The 25411-nt window shown below is 40.5% G+C and overlaps 1 protein-coding gene across 1 annotated transcript in view; it reads left to right on the forward strand.

Moving 5' to 3' along the window:
- LOC122803852 (cysteine-rich protein 2-like) overlaps window positions 1–25411 on the forward strand; it is a 415299-nt gene that overhangs the window by 276790 nt on the left and 113098 nt on the right. The window contains exon 4 of the mRNA XM_044073534.1: window positions 12637–12694. Coding sequence (XP_043929469.1) covers window positions 12637–12694 — 58 coding nt within the window. The remainder of the gene's footprint in view (window positions 1–12636; window positions 12695–25411) is intronic.

The raw sequence follows: 25411 nt of genomic DNA on the forward strand, positions 1-25411 counted from the left end.
TTCAGGCTGTCATCAGAGGGGGACGTCTGTTTAGACATTGCTTCCCCTGTGTATAGTAGCTCTTAAGGGCAAGTGATGTAAGCTCAAAGAGAACATGGTTTCCCTTTTGAAGCAAATGCTTCTTGTCTCCACCAAGAGACATTAACCAGATGTGTGCCCTAAGACGGGAGTCCCTCTACTCCCACTCAGAGAGAGATGAGCAGGATTGCCCTTTCATTACTGTCCTTCTCCTATCAGCTTTTACACCACATGGACCCCTGTTTGATCCCAGCTCTTCTGGGTCTTTTGCACAGAGAAAACTAACATAGTGGTACCTGATTTGTCAACATTTGAGTATCAGGCAGTCAGCATAACACTGTTTTGTGAAACTGAGTCACATTTGGTCAAATCAAAATCATGCAGATGCTTACTCAAGAATTTCAACAAATTGCTATGGCATTTTGTTTCAGTAACAATATTACCAAACTTCAACCTCTTTTTAGTAACTGGGCAAGGCCCCCTTGCTACATATTCAAGACTACTCTATCTTTGAGAAGAAAAGTAAACCAACACTTTGTGGAAATCCTCGAGTTATCAGTCATTTTCAGGGAATACTTATTCACCAGAATGTGTTACTCCCCTTCCTTTTGGAAGATGTCAGGAGAATTATTGAGGTAACAAGTTAACCTGCTCTCAACACCTGCTATTGGGTGGTGTACACTAATACCTGCTTGCTCCCCTTATCTCTAGGAGGATCGCTTGCATTCCAGGCACTGCACCTAACCTATCTCAATGAACAAAGGCAGTTACTAGACCCTAGTGTCCTATCTGGAACTCTTTCCCTTATTTTGGTGTGATTAGTATTTTAAAACTGACCTCCAGGTGTATAACCCCATCCAAAATACAGTGATATTTCAAAATTAGTAATAGTTATAATAAGCTAACTTCCTGTCACTTTGATGAAGCAGGGGTCCAGGGAACAGGGAATTGTTATGGCTAGGCTTGTACAGGCCCTAGGGCCGATAGGCTAGTACCAACCTATGAATCTATGAACATTTGAGAAGTGCTATATTTCCTGTATATATAATCCCAGGAATATGTTCACCTGCCTTCCCAAAACTTGAATCTGAAGAATTGCAAATGACCTACTTCATCTAACTCTCAGCTTTTGGTGCAGTAGAACCACAAGCTTTTCCCAGGACAATTTTATAACACAAAGAGCCAAAAATATGTTCTCTGATTCTGAGTTATGCAAGTTTCCCACATTCTTCCAGCTGAGAAAGGAGTTGGTTACCATGGTAACAATCAGACAATATACTGTGTGCAAATGAACCAAGGTCATTTAATGTTTTTACTCTCCTATGGGAAATGACTAAAGCTAGCTGTGGATTAAGTGCAGTGGTGGTGACATTATTTTTTTTATTTCCTGCCCTCCTCATAAATTAAAATTTATCTTTATATGGCAGATTTTGCACAGACTATTTTAAGATGTATTTCAGAGCTGCAGCAATTAAAAAAAATAAGACAGAGGAAAGGTAAGAGGTTGTATGCAGAATCTGCATGTAAGACATTAAATCAGAACTGATTCTAACAATCTTGTTAATTACCTCATTAAAGCTGAAGATGTTTTAATGCTTTTTGAAGACCAGTATTTTAGTCGCTTAAAATAAAGAAAAAAATCTACGCATTGGGTAATACAGATTTTGCTAAAATTGTGACTGTTCATGCTTTACTTACTTGAAAAACAGAATCCGGAAATCATAGCAGATCAAACATAAGTAGATGAAAATGCTAATTCTCAAATCATAAAAACTTGGATGTATTTATAAGGTTTGATTTTTATACCACTGTGCAACTATTAATAAAGCCAGCTGTCTCCCAGTGACCACTACTGCCACTTTCCCCTTCAACTTGTAAACAAATTTGAATGAGTCTAACTGCCCACTCCCTCAAAAAATCAAATGCAAATTTATTTAGACATTTAATCAGTTTCATAGTTAACACACTTGTCATTGATGAAAGATCATCTTCTAGGATTGCCTCTGCTACTTGGAATGCTTTGCTAGCAGGTCTTAGAAAAATAAATAATCCTACCGTACCATGTTTAGGAAAAAAAAACTTTATATACTTAAAAAGGAAAATAAATCTACTTGCCTAGTAAAATAACACCTAAAAAGGAATATAAATGTGTTTTGCGTAATACAAAATGAATAAAATGAATTGCAAACCTCCATTACCTGTGCATAGCATACTTTGTGATCCACCTGCTGCAGATCATTATACATTTCTTTCTGCACTAGCCTTATCGACATCATGGTGCACAACAGGAAAAACCTGACTGTTACACAGATGTTCTTTGTGTTTCACTGTTGCAGTCATCACACTTGGGTTATTCTGCCAGGGGTAGCCCTCAGTTAGCCCGAATACCAGAGGCGTAGTATTTCTGCATTGGTTGCTGTTGCTCCAGGACTGATGTTAGGTCATCAGTGGTACAAAATCAGGCAGCTGACACCATTACATCAGTCTTTCTTGCCAAGGAGCCCAAAGCAGAAGCAGTTAACACGATTGCCGGTCGGCTGATACCTGAGTTTTCATTTCCGAATTGAAGTTGAAGTCTTCTAAAGCTAAGTACCCCTTTGGGGATCCTTTTTTCTTGCTCTAACCAATGTCAGAAAAAGTTAACAATGGTCTCGCCTGTGGAAAGCAAATACCACACAGAGACTACCATTCTTACTGCATCACCTGTTTAGGCCCAGACCACGAGGTCCTTCGCTGTAATTTTGTGCTTTGTTTAACACCAGACGTGTACATTGTTGGGCCCTTATTGTAGCTAAATATTTTTGCTCTCAGTCCTCATATTCCGATATGGCTCCAATAAGTCCTCCGACTACCGATCTTCTGAAAAAACTTAAGGATAGAGACAGACTGCACAGGTCCAAAACTGCCAACAACGCTTTCGTTAAGCTAGTCATCAGTTCTCTGGTCCTCAGTGAGGTGCTATTGCAGCCCCTGATGCCTGCTTCTGTAGATTTGCAGGCCGCTACCAAGACCCGTTTGGAGTCCAGTATGCCACGAGACTCTTCTTCAATTAAAGATCCTGCAGATGTCTCTATCTTGGATCGGAGGGGAGCCACTGAGCAGGCACCAGCTTCCGAAGAAGTTCTTCGCACTACCGATTCTCGACACAAACAGATTACTTCTTTTGCGTCTTCTGTTCTTTCTAAAACTAGTGAGTTTCTAAGGCTCAGGGTACAAACTACGCCTAAAAAATGATGACCCAAGGTCAGGCAGCTGCTTCCATGCCTCAATCTCAAATGCTTAAAATAGAGGAAGACCTTATTAGGGGAAAGCCAGGCTAACCCTTCCAAAAGAAAAATAGACTTGTCCCCAGTAGTTTTATCTGAACAGGAGTCCGATGACTCTGAGGTTTCTGAATATGAAGACATGCAACCCCTCTCTGCTTATGAGGATTCTGATGCAGAGGAATCCATTCCTTCTGCCTCTCCTCCCAAGGATTTTTCATTTGGTGAAACCCTACATACTTTAAGGGAGAATTTCCAATGAGAATGTCAGGGCTATCCTCAGTCAAAAAAGACTCGGGGAATTCTTAGATATACCACAGCACAGACCTTTAGCCATTCCTCCTGTCCTGGATGTTGTGGATGATGCTTTTATGGAATCCAGTTTGACTCCTTAGACCCTTCCTCCTGCTCCCAGGAAACCTGACTGGTACTACAGAGTCCCTGACTCTCAAATTCCTTTTCAAAAATCCTACTGCTGACTCAGAGTTCATCTCCCAAGGACCAAAAGGAATTAAAGCAACCTCGGCTAAGAATCTCATCCCCTCAGACAGGGATTCTGAGATTTAGATGGATGGGGTAAAAAAGTATACACATCTGCAACTCTTGCTAATAGAGCACTAAATTGTCAGTTCCACATGCTGAAATAGCAGCATACCATGGAACTCCTCAAACAAAAAATATCTTCCTTTCCTGCTTGTGCAAAAAATAAAGAATTACAAGAGCATATGCATTCTGCAAGCCAAGTTTCTAAGCACACCTTGCAATGTGGCGTTGACGCCTTAGATGCATCTTGAAGGGCAGCAGTCACTGGTTCTGTCCTTGGAAGGCATGCTTGGCTTAAGGAACAGATCTTGCCAGACCATGTCAAATCAAAATTATTTGATGCACCATTGAACAAAGACAATTTTGGCACCAAAACAGAAGAGGTCTTAAAAAAGATGGAAGAAAAATCTAAATCTATGCAGACAGACCTTTTACAGGTCCAGCCTCCGAGGTTCAGTAGGCATTGCCCCTCCAAGCACTGGTCCTTTCTGGCCCTCTCCAGGCCAGCTCAGCCCAGACCCAGCGGAAGCAGACCCCCCAGACAGCAGTCCCAGAGAATACAGAGATCTAAGCAACGGAGTTCCTCCAAAACAGAGAGTGCTAAGCCACCCCTTTATGATAAGAACTCACAATGACTTTACACCTTCACCCCTTACCTTTGCCCACCTGCTTGTGCCCCTGAGAGGAAAGCTGTCCTTCCATGCAAACAACTGGGCCTCTATTACCAACGACCGATGGGTCCTCAACATAGTGTTCCAGGGATACAAATTTTATTTCCACACTGCCAACCCCAAAAGGGTACCTAGATCTTCCTCCAAACCAGTGGGCAGAGGCCAAAAAGCAAGTCCTTTCCCTGCTCTCCTTGAGGGCAATACAGCATGTTCCTGCAGACCAGATAGGCCAAGGTTTCCATTCCATACTCTTCCTGGTACCCAGAAAAGAGGGCACCTGGCACCCAATCCTTGATCTATCAATTCTAAACACCTTTCTGGTGATACCAAAATTCAAAATGCTCACCCTCCAGCAGCTTCTTCCTGTGCTTTCTAAGGATGCTTGGTTAGCCACCCTAGACCTAAAAGAGGACTACCTACACATCCCAATCAGGAAATCTTGTGGGAAATATCTATGTTTCAGTGCAGGATCTATGCCCTTTCAGTTCTCTGCGCTTCCCTTTGGCTTATCCACTGCTCCCAGAGTTTTCACAAAATGCCTGGCTCCAGCCGTAGCTTTTTGCAGACAAAGAAATATTCAAATTTACCCATACTTGGACGATTGCCTGATTCAGGCAGGCAGTCAGGAAAAGCTGTTACAGCACCTGACCTTTGTAAAGGACCTACTGACCTCCCCGGGATATACTATCAATGAAAAGAAATCAAAACTAGTCCCTACACAAGTTGTATTTCTGGGAGAAAGCCTGGACAGAGAATCCCAGATGGCATTCCTTACTGCAGAAAAACAAGCCTACCTGACAGGCTACTTCTCTCAGCTAGCCACCAGAACCCAGTTATCTGCAAGAAAAATCCTGCAAACTCTAGGATTCATGGCCTCCTGCTTTTCTTCTCATTCCATATGCCAGACTGCATGTGAGGAAATTACAATGGTAACTAAAAAGCCTTTGGTGTCAACACTCTCAAGACCTGGATACTATCATACCTATGATACCCTGTCTAAGGAAAGATTTTCTTTGATGGGCAGCAGCATGCAACCATAACAAACTTCCCTTTTCACAACCCCACACCACCCAAACCTTCACCATAGATGCATCAGACTATGCCTGGGGTGCACACCTGGACGGCAGGTGCATTCAGGGCCATTGGTGCCCAAATCAAATACATCTGCACATCAACCAAAAAGAGATGCTAAGCTGGTCAGCATGCCCTGACAGCTTTCAGACCCCTACTCGCCCCGGGGTCTCTAGTGATCAAAACAGAGACAACACCACAGTGATGTAGTATATCAACAAGCAGGGAGGGACTCACTCTTATCCTCTCTACAGGCTCACCATGACCCTTTAGCACATGGCCTCAGCCATGCAAATACACCTGCTAGCAAAATTCCTGCCAGACTCCCTAAACTCTCTGGCAGATGACTTGAGCAGGAACCTGTTAGAGCCACACAAGTGTCAGCTAGACCACAGAACCTTCAACCTTGTAACCCAGAAATGGGGCACCCCAAAGGTGGACCTCTTTGCCTCCCACTCCAGTCATCAGCTCAGCAAATTCTGCACCAGGGAACCTCACAGCAAGGCCTGGAATGTGGATGCTCTATCCTTCCAATGGGTAAACCTCTCGATCTATGCATTTCCCCCTCTACCACTCATTTCAAGGGTACTGCTCAAAATAAGGGAGGAAAAACCAAGGGCAATCTTGATTGCCCTAGACTGGCCATGCTAGCACTGATACCCACTGCTGCGCAGCCTGTCACCCCTGCCACCATAGGTGGCACCCACCTCAGATCCCAACACTCCTGACCCAGAAGAATGGAGAATCCATGCTTCCACAATTGCAAACCCTGAACCTGGCGGCCTGGCTTATTCCCTGACATCTTCTCAAGCTGCCAGCCTAAGCAAACAAGTCTTGGATGTTATACGTGAGGCCAGATGCCCCAACACTAGAAAATCCTATGCTGACAAGTGGAAAAAGTTTTGCACCTGGATCCAGGCTAAGGGAGCTGAAACAGCATAGCCCTCCCTTCCTCTCATCCTGGATTACCTAGCAGACCTACTACACAGGGGTCTATCCTTCTCTTCTATTAAAATTCATGCCTCTGCCATCTCTGCTCATTACAGCACAGAGTCGCCACTCTTCTCACACCCTCTCGCCAAACAGGTCCTAAGAGTAGCTAACAACTTAAGGCCATCCAGAAGAGCTCTTACCCCAGATTGGGACCTTAACTTTGTGTTGGAAAAGCTCATCCTACCCCCTTTTGAGCCTGCAGCTTCAGCAGAGTTAAAATTCCTCTCTTGGAAAACAGCCTTGCTTCTGGCCATCACTTCAGCTAGAAGAGTTTCAGAGCTACAAGCACTCATGACTGTAGAGCCATTCATCATTTTCCATGCTGACAGGGTCTCCCTCAGGACTAACCCATCCTTCATGCCTATAGTGGTGACCAGTGTGGCTCTCAACCAATCCATTCATTTGCCCACCTTTTTCCCTAACCCACAAAACAAGGGGGAAATGATTCTGCACTCTCTAGATGTGCACAGACAGCTCAGATCCTATCTGGATAGGACTAAATCTTTTAGAAAAACTGTCCAATTGCTAGTCAGCTTCACAGCAGGGGCAGAGGGCAAGGCCATATCCAAATAATCTCCAAATGGATAGCGCACTGTGTCCATTTCTGCTACATACAGCATGGGAAACCACCCCCAAAGGGGATCAAGATGCATTCCACCAGTGGAACCTCCACCTCTGCAGCTTTTCTCAGGGGAGTCCCCACCAGACACATCACGGAGGCTGCAACATGGACTTCTGTTCGTACCTTCACCAAGCATTGCCACCTGCCTATCTTCTCCAAATCCAGGGCAGGCTTTGCCACTGCAGTCTTGCAGGGCATCCTAGCCATCCCCCAGTCTTCTTGACTGCCTCCACCCTTTTTTCAGCTTTGGGAATCAACAGCAGCCCTCATAATTAAGGGTGTAGACAGTTATGCACCATGTACACCCTAACATGTACTTCAACATATTGTTCACAATAACACTTTCTAGAATGAAATTAAAAAGCTCTTCTGGCTTATTTATCCTGGATGTATTTTATCAAGTTATACATTTTGTTAACCAATATTTTCAGAAAACCTGATGGGTTTAGAAAAAAAAACTTAGCCTGTGAGTTTAGAATTTTTTTTTTGTTTAATACTGAAATGATTTGCTGTCCCAACCCATAACCTCTCAAGTGTACCTCATTACGAGGAACGTCCCTCATTTGGGGTCTTAAAAAGTTCATGTTCCTTAAATTTCCTCAAAGTTCCACATTGAAAGAGTCTGTCACACATTTAGTGTTAGGAATTTTTTAAAGTGAAATCCATGGTAAATAGAAATGAATCATATTAATTCATTAAAGGATCTTCTTTGTAAGTAAAATCAGCATATTTTAACCATCATATGACCTTCCTAGTTGAAGTTATTAGTAAGCCATTAGTATGTGTTCCACATTTTGCCCATTTGTTCCACATTATGAAGGCAAGTGTTCCTCATTTTGGTGATGGAAGGTTGAGAGCTAATACATGCAATATCCAGGTTGGGATGGAGGGCTGCACTTAAATGTATGGGGGAGGGGCTGTATTCTTAAGCTTTGTTAACCGCGGTAGTGATGCTGCAGTAGCGTTGTCACCTCACAGCAAGACGTTATCCCATTTGATTCTCAGCTAGAGCATCTTCTGTGTGGAGGCATACGTGAATGGGCGTGCCTTCGTTGAAGGTTGTGAGTCAGGGCTGGTAACTCTGTACGTAAAAATCCACTACCAAACATTAGCGGACCGGAGTTCCGTTGTGGCGACTCCTAACCGGGATAAGCCGAAAGACACAACAACAACAGTTAGAAAACTCCTGGTTATGCCCCCACTCCTGGCTTGCACTGAGACTTCTAAACTGGAATTAGGATTTAAGAAGTCCCACTTATGAAATAATTCTCAGATTTAAGTGCATTGCTCCAAATTATTTTCTTTTCACAGTAGACTCTATGTGGTACTATTTTAGATCTTTGAAGATAGAAAAGACATGGGATCTAAACATATCTGTGTTTGGATTCTTCTGCCACACTGCATTGCAACATGTTTGCAGTGAAACATTTAGGGAATCTTGAAGGACTTTGTGCAAATGTGATGTGACTATACAGAGTAGTTCATAGTTTTCTGTGATTTTGTTACCCAGATATGATTCCTCCTTTGGTTGGTGATCATAAACAATAGTGGCCTCAGGGCTAGTCCGTCAGGTACACACACACACACAGACACAGACACAGACACAGACACAGACACAGACACAGACACAGACACAGACACAGACACAGACACAGACACAGACACACACTCTTCATTTGAAATAATCTGTTTAGTCTGACCTACTGCTTTCTCCCACAAAGCTCAGTATATACTATGTTAGTTTTTTATCAAGTTATCGGGAGTATGTCAGGGTGTGGTGTAGTGTTGAAGGTCCTTGGTAGGTACCCATAAATCATGTGAATTGTGAGCTGTTGATCTATGGTTGTTGAGACCCGGTCGTAAAATATAGCCAGTTTAATAACATATCTTATTGGGGCGGCTACGGTGGTGCAGTGGTTAGTGTTGCTGCCTCACAGCAAGAGGTTCTCTGGTTCGATCCTTGGCTGGGGTACCTTCTGTGTGGAGTCTGCATGTCCTCCCTGTGGTTGCGTGGGTTTTCTCCGGATGCTCTGGTTTCCTCCCACATTCCAAAGACCTGCTGTAGGTGGATTGGACACTCTAAATTGGCCCTAGGCATGAGTGTGTGCATGTGTGTGCCTTCAGTGGAAGGTTGGGCGCCAGGCTGGCAACCCGACACCATAAAACTCACTGCCAATCATGAGCGGATAGGTGATCCACTGTGGTGACCCCTAACCAAGAAAAGCCAAAAGAAGAAATAACATATCTTCTTTAAGAAAGACATGCTGTTCTTAATTAGGTAAAACAACAGTTCTGTTTACTTATTGATTAAAGACACATTCATTCTGATTAACACCTTTGAAGAAATAAGTGTTCGTATTTACTGGGTCTCATTTAGGTGCATTAGTAGTGCATAAAAGCTGTTTGTCCCAATATCAGATATTTAACCGGTTTGGATTTGTATCCTGAACAGTAATCTAAGTGGCTGTCTAATTTTATTCAGAAGTAAGCCTGGCATTTTTCTGACTTTGTACAGCTTACTCACTGAGTTTTAGAGACCCATCAATACTATATGTAATTTTTTCATTATCAGGTCTCAGTATCCTCATTATTTGAACTTTCTTCTGTGCCATTTTAAGTGAGATCTGAACCAGTCTGAAGAAATCTCAAGTATATCCTTATATCTTGTGAACAAACAATTTTAATTAAGTGCTCAGTTCCTTCATCATTGTACATGGTCTTCCCTGTATTTGTATTTCAATCTATTAACTTCTGTTTTTTATTTACTCTTCTTTAACCTTTTAAGATTACTGTTTGTCGACACTTCTAGGTTAAATAGTGTTTCTTTTTTGTAGTTCCTAATCACCTTATAAATGTAGTTTCAGTACAATGGTCTGTTTTCTTTTTTTTTCCTTTTTATGTGTAATATAATGTATTTATTGATAAACTCAAGCCATTTGTCTTAAAAATCATTTTAAACCTTAATCTCTGGTGTCTGATGGCTCCCCCATCCACATGTCACCATTTTAATGTCTGTGTCATTGTGTCACTTTTAAAGTAAGCTCTAATGTTTAGTGGGCCCCCCACCATGTTTGTGTTCAGCAGTTGAACATGTTTTTTTTGGTAGTGTTTGCTACTGCAAAGTGGTGGGGGATGGTCATGCTGATCTCCGTGGCTAGACGCCTTTTGAATCACTTAGCCATTTAGATGCATTTCTGGAGGCAGGTCCAGGGAGAGAGCACATAGTTAATTAGTATATGCCTCTCCCTCTGGAATGCTTCATTAGCATTGAGTACAGTCTTGGGGGCCAGCCCTTCATGGTGCTTCACATCTTCATGTTGGAAGACAAGTACTATATTGTGTGTGTGTGTGTGTGTGTGTGTGTGTGTGTGTGTGTGTGTGTGTGTGTGTGTGTGTGTGTGTGTGTGTATGTATGTGTATATATATATATATATATCAATATGCAAATGTGCTGAATGTAAAAAATATTAATCCAAAAGGACAACAGCCAACAAAAAAAACAAAGCTCATGTATTTTGCATGGGAGCAAGCCCCCTTCCAACCCCCCACATCCCCTGCTAATTATTTATACCAACTCCAAGATCGCTCTTCAGTGGAGAAAGGGCAAAGTCCCATATTCCCTGATCTCCACTGTTTGCAATCCTGCACAAACTTAACACTGGTAGAAGTAATCAAAGTCCCAGATTCCCTGATCTCCACTGTTTGCAATCTCGCACAAACTTCACAGTGGTAGAAGTGATCAAATGAGTTTTGATCACTTTTACTTTTGGAAAAAACATTGTATTATGAACATTCAATTTTATATGGAGTGTTTCCATAGATATAGACACACACACCACACACCACACACACACACGCCTTTTTATGTTCCTCTACTTCAATGTAATGGTGAATGTACAAAACTGTGGGCAAATCATCATTTTTATTATATTTATTTTATCTAACAATGTACATAGCACCTTGTTTCACTTTCCCTTACTGTTTGTTTGAACTCTTCCTCCTCCTAGTTGTTAAAATTTGTTTTAGCCCATATCTTAGAGACCACTTTTTGGTATTTTTACCCCCACATGTCTTTTCTGTGTAGGTCTCTACTGCCTTCCTCTTTTCCCCCTCCTAAGCACACTTGCACTATTTTATTCCAATTATGTTCCACTTGTTATTGATTCCCAAGCTGCTCAAATATCTTTAAGGTGCTTGTTGTTACTCTGCTATGTTTTCGTGACATCAAGGCCCAGGTATCAGCACAGAGCATATAATTAGCTTTATCTCAGCTGGTGTTGACTGTGATTCATCTGACCTGGGTAATAGTAGCTGTCTTGTGCACAGGAGAAGCTGGCTGGGGGAGACTATGAACAGCCAGACTTCATTCACCTTTCCTAGTGGAATAGGGAGATCTAGTGTTCTTCTGAAACCAACTACCTACGCATCCCCTGCATGATTCGCCTTCACACAACTAAAGTGCCCTGAATGGTTTTGAGCATATTGGTGGATAATGTGGACCTGATCAGTAGTCCTGTGTGCCTGTCTGATGCATGGTCTGCAGTCAGAGCATTTAAAGAAGGCCTCATAATATAAGGTAAGAAAAGCTTATTGATGCCTGCTTGGCTTATGGATCTTAAGGGTGGTAAACATAAGTCAGCCACTGGATGCTATTATGTAATTAAAGTGCTTTCTGGATAGGTAAGCACAAAATCACAACCTCTCAATCATGTTATTTTAAGAATGGTCATGTATTAAGAGATTTCTTTGATGATCTTGTTGAAGCTGTTTTTAGCAAAGTACATTTTGAAAAAGAACTATTTAAATGTATAAGCTCTGTGTGTGTGGTCTGAAGTCTTGCAGATCATTGGCCTGAGATGTAGAAAATGGTATGTTACAGGGGCAAGAATGCTGTTAATCATTGTAAGCCTGCAGTAAAGTCCTAACCAGTAAGCACTGCATTTGCATATAAAGTATCAAAATGTGTTCAACCGAATGACTTTCCAGTGAAAGTCATGTCGCTAAATGATGAGTAATTTTCACAAACGGCATGAATAACAGTTTAGAGTCCAGAATAATTTTACGCAGTTCACTTAGTAAGAGGACAATGTCTTTGTGTGGTTTTCTTGGTCAGTCTTCCAGTCTCAGCTGAACATCATTTGATAGGAATGCATTTTGGTATTCAACAATGTACTTCTGTATTACACATGAACATTTGTCAGTGCATTTAAGTGGATTAAGATGATGATTTGCATCCAAGTTAACAACATGCAGATCTTGATTTGAATTCTACAACTTTCCGTCCTTCATAATGTCCGATAACAAACATAAAGTAACCAGAACAAAACTCGCTTGTTAACCTTAGCTGTATCATGCATGCTTTTCCTAGAGAACAAAGATTAATAACAGAGAATCGATACTAATCTTATTATCTGATTTAAAATTTAAATGCTGTTTTAATTCTGCTTATTTTTAGCATGATGGCACACCTTACTGCCACAAGCCCTGCTATGCAACGCTGTTTGGACCAAAAGGTATGTCTTTTAAGAAGATCTGTTCTATGTCTATATTCTTTCACAGTTGTTAAAATAAATAAAATATTGCAACATATTAACTGGGCTGTAAATTATAGGCAAAAGTTTTCATTATGTAATTTAAAAGTGATAGAAAGTGCTGAATAGTCAAACAGAAAATCCTAATTTAGCTTTTTTTTTCATCTGAAGTGTAATCCTGAGATCATAATATCCATTCTCTTTTATTATTCTGGAATATCTTCTTAGTATGAAGGTACATCTCAATTAATTAATGATTGAAATTGTCTCCCTTAACTTGCAATTCATTTTGATTATAAAAATCAACAGATGGTGTGAGTTTTATTAAAATTGGAAATTAATGACAGTGTATGTTGAAATTATTTCCTGGCAAAAGTGCTGACTTTTGGAACAGATAAATGATGGCACAGTTTGAGTGTGCACACCCTAATAAAAATGTATGCATTTAATGTAGAGTTTTTGCATGTGCCTCCTCATCTTTGTATTGTAATGGTGAAAAAGAATGTTGTCTCCTACCCTAGAGAACTAAAAACATTTAAGCTCCATCTCCTCAGCCATGACTACAGTGCTATTTGCACTGGGACCTTGAGGCAAAAAACGGACTAATACAGTAAATAATTTCCACAGTAGAGATATTTTGCTTCTTTATTACAGTAAATTGCAAGTCACTAACTCGAATGATGAGATTATTATACCCCATAAGCAGAGGTGAGCCATATATTGCATAACACACGCCCAGCTTGTTGTTAAGAGCTGTAGTCCGTATAGTGAGACATTATCTACAGAAGTAGCGATCTATTGTAACTTGACCAGAAGTTTGTTACATTATTGCAGCTAGATGTAGTAGTAAGAGACCAGCTAGTCTGAACAGGAATATGAATCAAAGGCTGCACCTGTGGTCTTCCTTTTCCTTTCAGTATACTTCAGGGAGGTAAAAAACTTGGAGAAAGAGAACTTAAGAAAGGAACTGAATGTGAAGTTCTGAGAGGTTGAATTTGTACAGATGCATAGAATTATTGTCGGATATTCAAACTTCCAAACAAAACCTAGTAGTTGTAGTGTTAAAATAAAGACAGAAAAAAATAACTGTTGCTTTTAATCCTTTTGATTTGAAGTGCTTTGGTTCTGATGGGTTGTAACTTGTGTGTCAGAAATGCTTGATGCACATGTACAGTCACTCATCACATGCTGCTATAATTTAATTCATAAAACTGTTTTTCACCTCATGCCAAATATGGCTGTTGATTTTACACAGTTAACACCTTAAAGCAGACCCTACTTGAATTGAACTAAAATAAAGATTCTTATAAATGTTTCTGATTGTTGCAGTCTTTTTCATACTTACTAAAAGTTGGTCCTAAATCTTCTCTCTCTTGAGTCTTTTTTTATTTGCTGAATCTGCTCAGTCAGTAACAATGAGGCTGTGCTGCAAAGCTGGTTCATCCTGTACAACCCAGCTGTACTGACTGCTGCAAAGACCTGGTAAAACTCCCATGTCTTTGACTAAAAGTCTGTTACATAGATGTAATATGTAGTCAAGACAGACTGTGTGTGTGTGTTTGTGTGTGTGTGTGTGTGTGTGTATGCATACATATATGCCACTTTGTTCACACAAGTCAATTATTCCATGATTTGGAAGCCACTCACTCACTGTACTTGGTCAGATCAAAGAAGACTAAAAGTACTAATATGACCAGTGTCTGTTTCCCTCTAGAATTATTGGCATGAATGTAGATAGTCCTTCAATAGCTAATATCATGCTAACAAAGGACTTATAGTCCTGGGAGAATTTCAGCCTTGACTTAAAACAGTCTTCAGTTACCCCTGGCTGTGTATGTGTACTCTACTATTTGGGCTACAACAGCTTTTGCTAGTACGCAAAACTGAAAAAAAAAAGTCTGATAGGCAGAGGATTTTTGATTGATACACAAGTCTGCACCTGACTTCTTCACAGTAGCTGGTATATTGCCTGCACCTGTACTGACTACCATCCTTTTTCTTTCTTACATCAGGGCAAGATTCAACGTACACAACTACACATGCTCAAGAAATTTCAGAAGCTTCATTACTGACATATTTACTGATGTACTTAGAATTGTTGATGGGAGTCTTCTGCTCTCCCTGTCTCTAGACTCAGCTGTGGTTTGTTTCAGTTCCACCTTCTGAACCAAATCCAACAATATGGTCTCACTATGATGTCATAGGGTTAGATGAGGAACTTTGGCTCATACTGGAAATCAAAGTATAGCTATTTTGCAGGATCAAACTACACAATGAGTACCACAGACTTTGAAATACTGTTTTAATGACCTTCTTGACAAAGGCAAAACATAGTACAAAACTTGTGCATAATAGCATTTTGACTGGACAGAATCTTTTTTTTTTGACAATATAATACCCCAGAAATTTGTGTTCTGGTGGACAGCATTTACTAAATTCTGTCAAAGGCAAACTAACCTAATCTGTATCCTTTGGAACCAGCAGAGATTGCTAGACAGGTTAGTGCGTACTTTGACAGTCATTGCTATGGCAGGTACCTTGCTTACACAGTCCATCTGAAAAATATAAATCACTTCAGTTGATCTTCATCCTGTCCACACTAGCTGCATCAAAAGTCAGACAATGCCTTTTCTCTTACCTCAGTTTTTGAAGATTGCAACACTATCTGCTCTTATCTCCTTGATAATACTTTTATATTCAGTAGCTAATCTTTGGCAATTGACAGTAATTATTCCTCAGTACAGAAATGTTTGTTCAAATGTTGTCAAAAATGTTCACTTCTTAACTCTGTGTCTCACCTCTAAAATGTTGGAAGAATGGGTCTTTGTCCAGCTCCCAGAATGTCTTTGATGTTTGCTCTTCCAGACTTCAGCTTTGCCATTTCTGAAGGAGACATTACTGCGTTTGATACCAACATAGGCATTAGGCCTTAAGAATGTCTGACAAACAAGACTGGTTTCAGACCTTTACAAACAGGTACCAAAACTTGCATTGTCATGTAGCTTACATACTCATTTACTGTACATGTTAAATGTGTACTTGACCCCTCATCTATACTGTAAAGAATATAGCTTTCTTTTTTAAAAGCTAACACACACCTATAGTGTTGTAATTTTTAAAATTTGTATCTACTCTTTGTTAATGAGGCATGAGACAGCACGTAATAAGATGAACTTCTAAGGCAACTGAATTTCCACTAGAATTGTAAACGCCATGTACATTCAATGAATCAGAGGGTCTTTTTATCAAGTCAGCTGTAACTTGTCTAGCAGTCTTTAGTATGAGGTACAAAATTATCACTTTCAGCAGCAGAATTGGAAGGTAACAGTTCCATGATTGGAATGTTCTTAAGTAGGTTGAGGAGCAGAAGTCATAGACTTGAGCACCTGTGTTCTCCAAGGATAATTTCATTGTTTTTCTAGACACATCATCTGTCTTTCTGACAAAAAGTCTTTATCCATACATTTCACTAAATGTCTGCCATTTCTTCTGTATTCATGTATGTCTTTCTCTTGAACAATGCCTGCTCCTTGAGCCTTGATGAGAACCTGTACTGTTGCTTGTATGGGAGTGTTCAGACCAAAATTTAGATCTGAAGGTATTTGACTTTTCCCCTTCTTTGAAACAAGGTAAGATGCTAACAGTTCTACCACAAGACTGATTTTGCTTGAGTTGTCTTTTCCTCAGCGTTCTGAAGTTTATATTCTACTCTTTTGTATCAGTAGTATAAAATATGTTGGAAGTTTGGATCTCATCCTCTTCCCATTAGGGGAAAGGTGATAAGCTAGCTTCTTAAAATCGCATATTCCTGTAGTCTGAGTTAAGAGACTTTCCATTTCATATGTTGTATACTTTAAACATATTTTATAACATTTATCACAAGTCGAATTGGCCTGCTTGATTTAGGATATCTTGTAATTCAAGTGATGAGCTTAGACTCTTAGGGTCTTTAAACATCTTGGGATTCTTGACTATTTATATATATATATATATATATATATATATATATATATATATATATATATATTTTTTTTTTTCATTTAAGGTCTGTTGACCAGGTTCTTGAACTGGACTCGATTGCCCCTTTCAACCACAACTCATGCCATTCTGACAGCAGCAAAATACAAACATCAAACAGACAAATTACAGAGTGCAAATTACATAAGTTAAATAAGAATACAAAAAAAAGTGACACCTTATTACTACAGATGATGGAAACATAATGAGCAATTAACAAAGAAAAAGTAGCTATTAGCACAAGAATACCCAAGTTCAACATTCATTTGCATTAAGCTTGGTTGAATAAAGTAGTAGTGTATAATTATTAACATTAAGAGACCATTGCCTAACATCACTTGCTGAGGGATATTCTGTTTTGCAAACACTGACTTAAGTGCATTTGTGTTATGTAATGGTTGTATCTGTGAGCTGAACTACTGCTGGGTACTTTGAGTAATATTCAGCATATCTTTTGTTGCCAGAGCAATGTAAGAATTTCCCGAGTGAAGAGTTTTTGTGTTTGACTCTGGTTTCTGTACATACCATAAAGCAAATTGTTTTGCATTATCTCCTCTATCTATGCTATAATTTGAGGCCCCATGCATTACATTTATTTACCTTTTTCTGTAAAGAGTCTGCATGTCCTCCTTGTGTTGACAAGGGTTTTCTCTGGGTGGTCTGGTTTCTTCCTGAATTCTAAAGGCATGCAGCAGGTAGATTGAGGACTTCTTAATTGCGTGTGTGTGTGTGTGTGTGTGTGTGTGTGTGTGTGTGTGTGTGTGTGTGTGTGTGTGTGTGTGTGTGTGTGTGAGATTGATTTGGTAGAATGGTCTAGGTTTTTGTGTCTGTATGATGTGGCAGAAAGATCTGGCAATGTACTTAATTTTCCATCTTGCCTAGTAAACTCCTTGGATGGTGGTGGTTGTTTACTCTGATGGTGTAGGAGTCCGCTGTGACTCCTCAATAAAAGCTAGTCAGAATCCCAAATGAGAATCTTGGATTTTTGAAAGCATTTGTTTTCTTAGCTCTGATGGAAATTAGTTTTTCATATTTAAGTATTAAGCATTGAAAACAAAGTAACTGTTTACTGAAAGTATAAAGGCGTAATATGGCTGAATTAATGGATGTAAATTCTTTGGAGTATTTGACCAACCTGACTTTATGGCTTCTATTAAAAGCTATGTTTCCAAATCTTCCATAGTAACCAATATCATTTCTCACTTTTTTTACAGGAATTTGTTTTAAGATTCAAAACACTTTTTCAGATATTTCTGCAAATCTTTGTATTGCACTCATTCAGATAAATTCTTCTTAATATATCAACATTGGGTTGATGTTTGATTGATTGGCAATCACTTCACTTTTTAAAACTTTAGCAACTTCCTTTTCCTTTTAGCAGGACCTTATGCATAGTCTTTGAAAAGTACCCTGTAAAGTCTTATCTTCTGACCTATATGACTGATTTAATATTTCTCATACTCGTCATTGTGGAGTTTCTGATTGCTCAAGACTTTGGTGAGCTCTTAATGCATACACAACAGGTCTGCCTTCTTGCTTTAATACAATTCTTAGCCCTTTCTGACATGCACATATTAAAGGCATTATGTATAATGTCATATTAAAATATTTAATAGCTAAATACTTTTAGCTTGTTTTTCTTTCTGGTTCCAGACTGTATCTGGCTAATGTAGCCTTCTCAGAAGTGCAGTTATATACGAAAAGTGAAATATGAATTTGGACAGGTATTGTATCAGCCACAAGAATCACATTAATGAGGTTTGTTTGTTAGAATTTGCATATTTACAAAAACACGTATCCTGTTAACATCCGGCTATAATCCATTCAGAGGTTATCTTCACAGAACCTCTAGAAGGTTACCTTCTAATTTTAGGTCATTTCATTCTGATCCTTACAAAACTGAACTGTAAACATGTTCTTCCATTTCACTGTTGCAGTATTCTGTACAATTGGGATCCCTTGTCAAAGGCAGCCCGATGTCTGGCCAGTATACCAACGTCTTTAGTTTTCTAAGGGTATGCCATACATCACACATATGCTCCCCATACAGTTTAAGGCATAAATGTGGCATCTGACATACCATCTTTAGAACTTCTTTGCTGCCAGTCTGAATGCCATCTTTGATTCAGTCTGAACGCTTACTTTGTTTGCAGATTTATCGAGACGTTTTCAAATAAGTGCCCAATTGGGGTTTTGCTCGTATCTTATTTTCCTTCTTTTTGTTGCTTGTGGAGTTCATGTCATCCAGAAAGGGTAAATGCCAGTGTGGGAGATAAATTCCCCATACAGATCGTCACAAGAAGTGTTTTTGTCTAGGTGCTTCCCACGACCATACATCCTGTTCTATTTGCCAGGCTTTCGTTCCGAAGACACCTCTTTCCTCTTTGGCCATATATTTAGAAAATCAAAATCTTAAGCTTTTGGCAAAAGATGCTAAGGAAGGAACTTCCGCTCAGAGGGGTCAGCCTTCTGCAAAGAAGGCCAAAAAAGCTAGGTCTGATTCTTCATCTGTGCTGCCTCCGCTGGACATCTGTCTCAACTTCAAGGCTAGTGAAAGCCTGGAATATCACCTGGCACCTGGGTTAGATTTCTGTGCCGCAACCACTTTGGAGGCTGTTTTGGATCTAGCTTCATGCATGTCCCTGGAGGCCTTGCAAACATCTACTTTACATGCTTGGGGGAACTGTGGCTGATTATTACTAAAGAGCCTATGGGTGTTCCTTAGATTTTGGTTAGGGAGGATTGCCAACTACAATTAGTGTTGTACAGGGACTGAAACTTCTAGGTTTTACCAGGCTATCATCCCTTTAAAGAAGAAACAAAAAAAAAAACTATAAACATGTTTCTCTTGCTCCTAAGGAGCCTCAGAGTGATTGGCAGACTTTTACTCAAGGTTTATTTAGTGCCGTTTTGGTTTTGAAGCTTCCTCAAGGAGTTTATGTTCCAGGACCTCTTGGTCATCTACTCCTCTTAAGAGCCCTAGGGAACAGGATTCCTCTGATGAGGGGGAGGATTTTGATGAGGAATCCCATGCCTATTCTTCCCAGATTCCTTCTCCTTTAGACTATGGTTCTATGGAACAGGAGTCCACTAGTCCTGACTCTTCTTTTGTGGAGATTTCCTATGGAGACACAATTTCCAGAATGATGGAATTCTTCAAAAGGGATTGTGCCAAGGTGTCTGATGTTCAGAGGAGATATGAGCTTTTGCAAATGGACTATCATAGACCTTCTGCTGTTCCTTCTGTCCTGGCTGCCTTGTTGGATGCCTTTTCTACTGCATCTCAGGCTCCTGATTCTCAGTTCCCACACCCAAACACCCTGTTAGGTTTTATAAGGTGCCTGATGATTGCAAGTTCTTTTATAAGGGCCCATCAGCTGACCTTTCTGTAGTGTCTGTGGCATCTGACAAGCCATCAAGGTTGCTGCCTTCTGTAAAGCTGCTTCATTCTGATAGACAGTAGAATTATGAAAAGGCTGGGTAAGAAGGTTATACCTCAGCTACCCTTGCTTTTATGGCTGCCAACTATCAGACCCATATGACAAGATATATTTTGGCTCTTCTATCTTAGGCTCATCAGATTATTTCTGACCTTCCTGACTTTGAGGGGAAGACTTCTGCCCTCTCCTTGTTGGGGACAACTTCTTAGGTGGCTCACCACTCCATTAAGTGCAGTTATTATACAGCAGATGCATCTTTTAGGGCTGCTGCATTTGGTTCTGTGCTGAGGAGATATTCCTGGCTTCAGCTTCAACCTTTGCCTAATGATATTGAGGCTAATTTGATGGGTGCTTCTCTGGATAACAAGCATTTGTTTGGTGCTGCTGCTGATTTGTTCAAGTCCCTACAGGGACTGACAAGGCTTTACAAGATTTAAAATATATCTTTGTTTCTCCTGTACCTAAATTCCAAAGGAAATACCCCAATAAGCTGGGCTTTGTTCATAGACAGTCGTGCCCTCCCCCCAAAGATAAGAAGGGTAGTAAAAGGGCTCCTCCTGCTAAGACTACCCAGACTCCTTTAGCTCAGAAATCTCCTTTTGCTGACAAACCATGTGCTGTCTGACTATCCTGTACTTCTCGGCCACATTCCTCTTTTTCTGTCCTTGTCTCTTCCTGTTTGGTTAAAGATTACTTAAGATTCCTGGGTTCTTTCCATCATTTGCCAAGGGTATTACATGGTCTGGAAATCTCTTCCCCCTTTCATGGACATTCTTCAGTCCCTCTAGAACAATTGGCTTTTTTCCAGAGGTGCTTTAGAGTGTCTTGGCTCAGGGAACTGTTCAGGAAGTTCCAGTCTCTCAAAGGGGGAAGGGGTTTTATTCCATAATGTTCTTGGTCCCTAGGAGAGAGGGCACTTGGAGAGCCATTCTGGATCTCTCTCAGACACCTTTCTGAAAGTCCCTTCCTTTCAGATGTTGTCCCTTCAGACCTTGTTTCCTCTGCTGCGTCTTCAGACTTTTCTAGTTTCCTTACACCTCAAGGATGCTTATCTTCATATCCCTATTCGTCCCTTTTCAGGAAGTTTTTACGTTTCTCTATTTTCTGGTATTTTCAGTTCTCTGCTTTGCCCTTTGGCCTCTTTACTGCCCCAAGGGTATTAACCAAATGCCTCACTCCTGTGATTGCTTTTTGTAGGTTAAGGGGGTTACAGGTCATTTTTCAGGCCTCCTCTCCATAGATTCTACTGCAGCATCTTCACTTTGCCATTTCTCTCCTGAAAAGCCTGGGGTTCACTGTAACTTTCCAATAGTCCTTCCTGATTCTTTCAGAGGATCATGTGTTTCTGGGATGCAGGATCCAGACTGTTTCAATGCTGGCATCTTTGCCTCCTCCCAAGGCTTTAACTCTCATTGTCTTCTTTCAGTTCCTTCTTCCTCTGGCCTCAATTATAGCCACTGAATTTCTAAGAGCTTTGGGTTTCATGGCCTCCACCATTCCTATGCTCCTTCTAACCAAACTCCACATGAGCAAGATTCATTGGTTTCTAAATTCAGTCTGGCTTCAGCACTCATCCTCTAGAGTTCATAGTCCCTCTTCTTCTATGCCTCATGCTGGAAATTCAGTGGTTAATGTTCACAGATGATTTAGACGTGGGATGGGGGGCTTCCTTCAGCTCTCTAAACATGCAAGACCTCTGATCACTTCAGCAAACGAAAGACCACATCCGTCTCAAAGAGATGAGAGCTCTTGTGCTGGCTCTTTAAGCATTTCATCCTCTTTTCAATTTAGGGCCCCTCAAGGTACTGAAGGACAATAGCACAGTGATGTAGTATGTTAACAAGCAAGGGGGGAGCAAGATCTTCTTTCCTTTGCAGGTTAGCACTTCGGCTGTGGGAGATAGCTATCCAGTAGCAAGTGACTCTTCAGGAAGCTTACATTCTCTCATCAGAACATTGTGGCAGACTCTCTGAGCAGGTCCATATCACAATCCTGCAAGTGGATGCTCCACAGGGATATGTTTCTGGACATTGTCTACCAGTGGGTATTCAAGTAGTTCTATTTGCCTCCTCTCTGAACAGACTACTTCCTCTTTTTTTTCTGCCAGAGCCCCATGTGCTTTGGTCTAGAATGTGGACAACCCTCCCTTTCGGCCCAGACAGTATTGGTTCCCTGTTCTGCATTTAACCAAGGGCAATCATCACAAGTTACCTCACAGGGTGGACCTACTCAAATAAGACAAGGGCTCTCTCATCCATCTCCACCTGTCCCACTCTTCAACTGACATTGTGAGTGATAGGATTTTTGATTTGATAGACACCTTTTTTTCTGAGGATGTGCTTAGGGTCCAGCAGGAGGCCAGGAAGTCTGGTACTAGGAAATCCTACTTACCCAAATTGAAAAGGTTTTCTGTTTGTGTCCTCATAACCTGGATCCACTTTATGTGGGTATTTCTTTGATTCTTTTGTATCTATGTGACTTTCTCAATGCTGGGTTGGCATATTCTTCTGTTAAGGCCCACTTGTCAGCTATTTCTGCTTGTGTACCTCTAGCACCTCCTTTAGCTTCTAGATTTGAAGTTAAACAGTTTCTTAAAGGCTTCCTTCATATTAGACCACCCAGAAAGCCTGCCCCTCCTTCCTGGGACCTTAATTTTTTGTTTGGAGAAGTTTACCGAGGCTCCTTTTGAGACTGTGGCCTCAGTTTCCTTGCAGTATTGTTCTTGGAAGACTGTTCTTTTGTTGGCCCTTACTTCTGAGCCTGAAGCCCTTATGGCTGTTCCTCATTTTCTAGTTTTCAATTAGGATGGGGTGTCCCTTTGTACTAATTCATTTACGCACTTTTTTCCCTTTTCCACAATCGGCTAGTTTGAAGGTTTGGATGTGCATAGACAACTCAGATTTTATTTGGATAAGACCAAAGCTTTTCGCAAATCTTATCAGATTTTCATTTCAGTTCATCCTAGATCTTTGAGATTGGCTGTTTCTAGGGCAAGCTATTTATTCTTGGATATCAAAAGCCATTTATTTTTGTTGCTCTTTTCATGGCAACAAGAGTCTTCCTTGTTCTGCTAAGGCTCATTCTACTAGGACTGTGGCTTCCTCTGGTGTTTTTTTTTCAAGGGTTTAGATACTAACTCTATTCTTGAGGCAGCTACGTGGACTTCTGTGCATACTTTTACCAAGCAGTATAAGTTGGATGTGATATCTAGGGCTAGGGCTGGATTTGCTATGCCCATCCTTCGTTGGTTCCTATAGGGCACTGCTGGTCCTTCCTCTTCCCTCTCTTCTTCATGAGCTTTTGCACTCTCCCTATTGTAAGGAAAACTGAAACAGTGGATGGAAGGACGTAGTATAGTTGTGTAAAATCTTACCATAACTGTAGATGTCCTCTCTTCACTGTTGCAGTATTCCCTCTCCCCCTCCTCCCCCTGGTTCTTTTCCCTTCTGGATGTGCCTGGTACCTCTGTAGTCCTTTGGCTGGCATTCCTACTGGGGCTGTCAGTTCTGAGGATGGTATATCCAACATCACCTTTCTGCCATACACTGTATGCGGGGTGCATATGTGTGATGTAAGGCGTACCCTTAGCAACCTAAAGGCTTTGGTATACTGGCCGGATGTTGGGCTGCCGTTGGCAGGGGCTCTCTATTGCAAGAAATGCTGTAACAGTGAAGAGAAGGACATCTACCATCATGGTAAGATTTTACACAACTGAATTTTCTTATGCTGTGTAAACACTAGAACTGCTCAGCATACAAACATTTTCCCATTCATATTGGTTAGATTCGAATTCTTAAAATTAATTTGCGTAAGTTGCAGCAGAACATCAGTACAAATTCAAGCTGTGCACTCAATGTCAGGAACTTTTTTGTTCATTCAGGTTTTGAGCTCTTATAAGAAGCCAGGCTGTTGTGTCTGAGTTGCATTGTAGTTGGGCAATTTACATAAAATATGAAAACTATGAACACTTGCATAATTTTATATATGAAGGTCACTTAGTAACTCTAAAGAGTAAAAAATCTTTGTCAGTTATGTTGCCCATCACAGGCATGACTTCACTGATCTCTAGAAAAATGTCTGGTAGAATTGCTTATGGCTTAATGAGTTTAAAGGAGGCCCATGTAATTCAGAGCAAGTACAATCATTTCATTTTAGCTCATTTCAGTTTCCATCCATGTGGCCTTAGTATGTCTAGTGGCTTAATCAGTCTAATGCTGTGTATTTGCTTGGTTGAGCCCCAAACTTAAACATAATCTGTTATGTTCATAACTACTTCCACACTGGCAAAGGTCAGCTGATGGGCCCTTATAAAAATACTTTCTTTGCACATTCTCACAAAACTGGCTTAGGATTTAGTCTGTATATTGTGTCTTGCTCATAAGGACTGTAACTTCCATTTGTCCATTTTTGAATAGTCTTAATTCATTTATTCATGCTCATAGAAATGCATACATCTTTTCCAATTATGTTGAGTTGCTTTAACTGAGTTTGCAAAACTATGACTTGGTAAAGGTGATTACATTTTGTTTTTATATACACAGTTTAGGCTAACTTTACCTAAAGGCTTCAGTTTGTGTCTAGGCTATGACTAAAGTACACATTCAGACCCAACCGGCAATTTTCAAGCCAGATTTCTAAAGGTAGACTCTTTGTTAGTGTCAGTGTTGCAACAGGCAGCACACTCAACTTTGGTCCAGAAAGTTGTGGATTCTATTTCTATACCAGGTAGCTGGATTTCTGATACTACAGTGTATTATAAGAGGGGGGGGGGGGGTGCTGCTTTCCTGAGTGTGTTGTCCTTTGGAAAAGCTGTTAAATTGAGATCCCATTTGTCTGAGTTGGTGGTAACTCAGATGGATGTAAAACATCCCTTGGTATCTATCAAAAAGAGTGTCCCTGTCCAAATTTCTCCTAGTGGTATAAATACCATGACTGGTATCCCCTGAAAAGAGACAACTAGCCTAGTCAACCTGTCTAACCTAGTTAACCTGGTCAACAAAGGATAAATAAATACAGTTTGTTTCACCTTGCTCCAGTGTCAAGCTTAAACATAACTGATTTGCCTTTAATGTACAGCTTTACTAACAACTTCAGTATTTTTTATTTCTGCAAGTGTTTTGGGTTTCTAAGATGTCATCATTTTCAGTGATGCTTTGTGGCTCATTTTTCCAGTATTTTTCAGTGACTTCAGTGCCATAATGTTTGCATAATCCCCAGTGCAACAGTCTTGCCACATTATTAT

This window comes from Protopterus annectens, chromosome 6.part0 (assembly GCF_019279795.1).
Source record: "Protopterus annectens isolate FY-2018-M chromosome 6.part0, PAN1.0, whole genome shotgun sequence".
NCBI classification, from domain to species: domain Eukaryota; kingdom Metazoa; phylum Chordata; order Ceratodontiformes; family Protopteridae; genus Protopterus; species Protopterus annectens.